This window comes from Lontra canadensis, unplaced genomic scaffold, assembly GCF_010015895.1.
Source record: "Lontra canadensis isolate GAN:19392208 unplaced genomic scaffold, GSC_riverotter_1.0 scaffold35, whole genome shotgun sequence".
Lineage (NCBI taxonomy): Eukaryota > Metazoa > Chordata > Mammalia > Carnivora > Mustelidae > Lontra > Lontra canadensis.
The window spans coordinates 1340431-1345202 of record NW_022631029.1 but is presented as its reverse complement, the minus strand read 5'-3'; the positions used below and the strand labels follow the sequence as shown (position 1 = coordinate 1345202).

General features: G+C 44.2%; 1 protein-coding gene across 1 annotated transcript; it reads right to left on the bottom strand.

Moving 5' to 3' along the window:
- Positions 1-311: 311 nt before the first annotated feature.
- LOC116874056 (olfactory receptor 10H1) lies at positions 312-1262 on the bottom strand. Its single transcript, XM_032868483.1, has one exon. The coding sequence runs from the start codon at positions 1260-1262 to the stop codon at positions 312-314; it is 951 nt and encodes a 316-aa protein (XP_032724374.1).
- Positions 1263-4772: the final 3510 nt, after the last annotated feature.

Sequence of the window (4772 nt, the reverse complement as noted above, 5' to 3'; positions counted from 1 at the left end):
TCTTCATAATACGGATTAATAGTTGTGGAAGTAATTAGAACTTCTGGCAGGAGAACAGATCCTAGGTTTGATGCTGCCTAGTAAAGTGTCCTGCAGCAAGTAAAAATCATGAAATCTGATTTTCTCTGTGTATCACCATCTCATACATCTTAATACACTCTTAACGTTGATTAACCATTGTGTGTACAGTTGAATGTTGCCTTCAAAGGTCCTTGTAAACCTTAAAGCATCAGATAAATATAGGTTATTGCATTTCTAATGGTAGCATCTGATAACATGATTTAAGCTGTTTCCAAGTAATTCCTCCCAGATCATAATATTTTTTCTGGGTAGAGTTTGCTGAGGAAGGTCTTCTTCATGGCAGTCTTCAGCTCCTTGTTCCTGAGACTAAAGATGATAGGGCTGAGGAAGGGTGTGAGGATTGTGTAGGTGATGCCCATCAGAGTGTCCCCTTCCAGAGACTGGGGAGCCTTGGGCTTGAGGTAGATGACAGAAGCAAAGCCATAGTGCACGACCACCACAGTGAGGTGGGACACACAGGTGGAGAAAGCCTTGTGCCGGCCCTCTGCAGAAGGGATTTTCAAGATGGCAGCCACGATGAAGGCATAAGAGAGGAGGATGAGGAGAAAGCAACCCAGCAGGACAGTGATGCACACCAGGCCCACACCCAAGGCCACTATTGGTACAACAGTTCCACAGGCCAGCTTCAACAGTGGTGGCACATGACAAGCAAAATGGTGAATCTCATTGGGTCCACAGAAGGTTAGGCGGAAAATGGCCATGGTTACCACCAGCCCCATGACAGAGCCACCAACCCAGGACCAGGCCACCAGGCAGGAGCAGCTGCGGGGGCTCATGAGCACATTGTAGCGCAAGGGGTGGCAGATGGCCACATAGCGGTCGTAGCCCATGATGGTGAGAAGGAAGGAGTGGGTGAAGCCAAACATGAAGGAGAAGAACATCTGACTGGCACAGGCTGCAAAGACAATGGCATGGCGGGTGGAGAGCAGGTCAGCCAGCAGGCGCGGGGTGATGGCCAAGGTGTAAAGGATCTCAGAGATGGACAGGGCACACAGGAAGAGGTACATGGGCATGTGCAGGCTGCGCTCACTCCAGACAGTGGCCATGATGAGCAGGTTTCCCAGCAGCGTGAACAGGTACATGAGCAGGAACAGCAAGAAGAACATCAGCTGAAGGTGGGGGAAGGTGGAGAAACCCACCAGTATGAATTCAGTCACCACTGAGAAGTTGCTTCTCTGCATGGAGGCTGTGTCTGGGATGAAGTGTGACAGAGAGAGGTCAGCTACTGGATGGGGAAAGGCTTTCACCATACCTGGAATGGCTCAGGAAGCTGCCCCTGATCAGTGACCGCTGGCATTTGTGAAAATTAGTAGAGGGAAACCTCACTAAAATGTGCTGGAAGGTTTCAGCAGGAAGAGCTCTCATACCTTGCCCCTCCTGGTAGATTGCAAACTGAACAACAAGACAGGAAGAGGTGGACTTGACCTTGGGTATGGATACTACTTCCTGCTCCTAACAGTTCTCCTCTTGAGAAGCCACTATACTTTGAATTCTCTGTTTATTCTAATGGACTTTTTATAACAGCCTTGCTATCTTACCCCTGTTCTTCTTAAAAACTCTACCTCTTGTTTGTTCCCCTCAACCTGCCTTCGATTTTTCAGCAGCTTGTTTGCACTGGATTGTGATTCCCTTTTATTCCCAAATAAACACATATTTTGCTGGCAAAATAACTGATTGTTTTTATTTTTAAGGTTAACACATTGATTGAATTCCCACCCTGGGCCTCTTATGATTTAACCCTCTCATTATTTTAATAAAGAAGGTGCTGTTTTTATCACCAGCATTTTGAGTATCTTGAGCATACTCATTGAGAATCTTGGTGTGCATAGAGGTTGGGCTACTGGCTCAAGGTGATGTTGTCAAAATGGCAGAGCTAAGACTTGAACCCGTGCCCGGCTGTTTCTAAAGACTATGCCTTTCACTATCATTCTGGATTGCCTACCAAAATGAAAACATTCTTCCACTGGAGCTTCCACGCATTGTCCCTGGGTTCTCCTACTCCCTTCTGATAAACCCTGTTCTCCCCATAGCCTCAGAGACCACAAGATACCCCTTCCCCAGGACTACAACTCCTTGGATCAGCTTGCCCCTCTAACTTAAATCAGATTCTTCCCCTGGAGTTACCCATGCAGGAAGTCAGAAGCAGGAGGCTGATTAGAAATAACATTATGGTTGTTTTCCAGCTCCCATGAGGGAAGTCTATATGTTCTAAAGCAACACAACATGGCCATCAGGCAAAGGGACATGGGAGCCAGCCGACCTGAGTTTGAATTCTTGTTCTGCCTACTGCATAAACTTGAGCAAGTTTCTTCACCTCTCTGTACCTCCATGTCCCCCTACCTATTTCAAAGAGTTGTTATGAGAAATAAATGAGTTTCTTGTAAGGGTCACCTGACACAGAGCAAGTACTACCTATGGTAAATCAATACAGTAAGTGAGCAAATGTACATAGTCTGTGATCAGGAAATAACTTCAATTTAATGAGATTTCCATGTTTCTTTATGAGTAACTTAACCATTTTTAAATGACGTTTTTATTAGACAATATAAAGTTTAAAGGGTGTAAACCACTAATCATCTTTCTGTCTCTATTTGCCTGTTCTGGGCACTCATCTAAATGAAATTATACTCTATGTGACCTTTGGGGTCTGGCTTCTTTCATTCAGCCTACTGGTTTTGAAGTTTATCTACATTGTAGCATGTAATGTTCTGAAAACTTTGTTGCTTTTCATGGTTGACCAATATTCCACAGCATGGATAAACCGTCTTCTACTTTTTTTTTTTGTCTATTTACTTTGTTTACTTTTGTCTATTTTTTTGTCTATTTACTCATCATTTGTGTTGCTTCCACTTTTTCACTATTGTGAATAGTGCTACTATGAATATTAATTCTTGCAGGAGCTCAAACCATATCAGTGGTTGCCAGGGACTGGGGAGGGAGAATAGGGAATGATTGCTAAAGACACAGTGTTTCCTTTGGATGATGAGAAAGTTCTAGAACTAGATAGAGGTGGTGGCTTCACAACACTGTGAATGTAGTTAATGCCACTGAACTGTATGCTATAAAATGGCTAAAATGGTAAGTTTTATGTTATAGTACTTTACCACAATAAAAAAAAAATCAGGAAAAAGTGGTCAATGCCCTCTTAAGTGGCCACAGTTCCCTGATCAAGTCCTGACAGGTTGATAGTGAGAAATGAGAGGGGAGCAACTGTTGGTGACTAGAGGCTGCATTCTCAAAATACCACCAGTTTCCAGAGTTTCTTGGCTTCCCTTCCCTGGAGTCCCTTGCACCCTTCCTCCACTTTTGGGTGAGCACCTGGCCATAGGTCCCCAGGACTGTGGCCCCAGCAACCCCCCAGTCAGTCCTGCCACTCTGACAGGTGAGTCAAAGTCAATAATTTGGAAATAAGAACCTCCTAGAGGAGGCTGAATGGGTGAGACCAGTGTCATGAGTTGTGCTCACAAGCTTCCAGTGGCTCTCCAATATCTAATGCAAGGTTTCTCAACTGTGGGACTCTTGATTTTTAAGGCAAGATCATTCTTTGCTGGGGGTGGTGGTGATGGGCATTCTGTGCCTTATCAGGTGTTTGGCAGCATCCTTGGCTCCTACCAACCCCTGCTTAGTTGTGACAACCAAAAATGTCTCTAGGCAATCACCAATGTTCCCATGGGGGCAAAGTCAACCCTGGTTGAAAGCAATGATCTAGATAGTGCAGTAGCAATTCCTTGGCATGTTTCCTCTGCCCCAATCTTGGTTCCTTCCCTTCTCTGCCCATCAAATACCTGTTTATCTTTAAGCTTCAGCTTAAATGTGGAAAGAGCCAAGATGTCCTTTAATAGGCGAATGGATAAAAAAGACATGGTCCATATATACAATGGAATATTACTCAGCCATCAGAAAGGATGAATACTCAACTTTTGCATCAACATGGACAGGACTGGAGAACATTATGCTGAATGATATAAGTGAAGCAGAGAGAATCAATTATCATTGATTTCACTTACTTGTGGAGCATAAGGAATAACACAGAGGACCTTAGAAGAAGGAAAGGAAAAGTAAAGAGGGGGAAATCAGAGGGGGAGATTAAACATGAGAGAATGTGGACTCTGAGAAACAAAATGAGGGTTTTAGAGGGGAGGAGGGTAGGGGGATGGGGAAGCCTGGTGGTAGGTACTGAGGAGGGCAGGTATTGCATGGAGCACTGGGTGTGGTACATAAACAATGAATATTGGAACACTGAAAAAATAAAATAATAAACAAATAAGTAAATAAATAAAGATTCAGCTTAAATGTCATCCTGGACATTCTCTTCCCAAAGCAGATTTAATCACTCATTCCTGCATGCTTCCAAAACAATGACTCTTGAGTAAGTTTAAAATTCCTTGGGCGCCTGGGTGGCTCAGTGGGTTAAGCCGCTGCCTTCGGCTCAGGTCATGATCTCGGGGTCCTGGGATCGAGTCCCGCATCGGGCTCTCTGCTCAGCAGGGAGCCTGCTTCCCTCTCTCTCTCTCTGCCTGCCTCTCTGTCTACTGTGATCTCTCTCTGTCAAATAAATAAAAAAAAAATAAAAATAAATTAAAAAAAAAAATTCCTTGCTCCTAACTTACCATGACCCTCATCATAATGGGTCATGCTGGAGACACAACTGTTTCTGGCACTGGATTTTGAGTTCTTGGTGAGAATAGCTA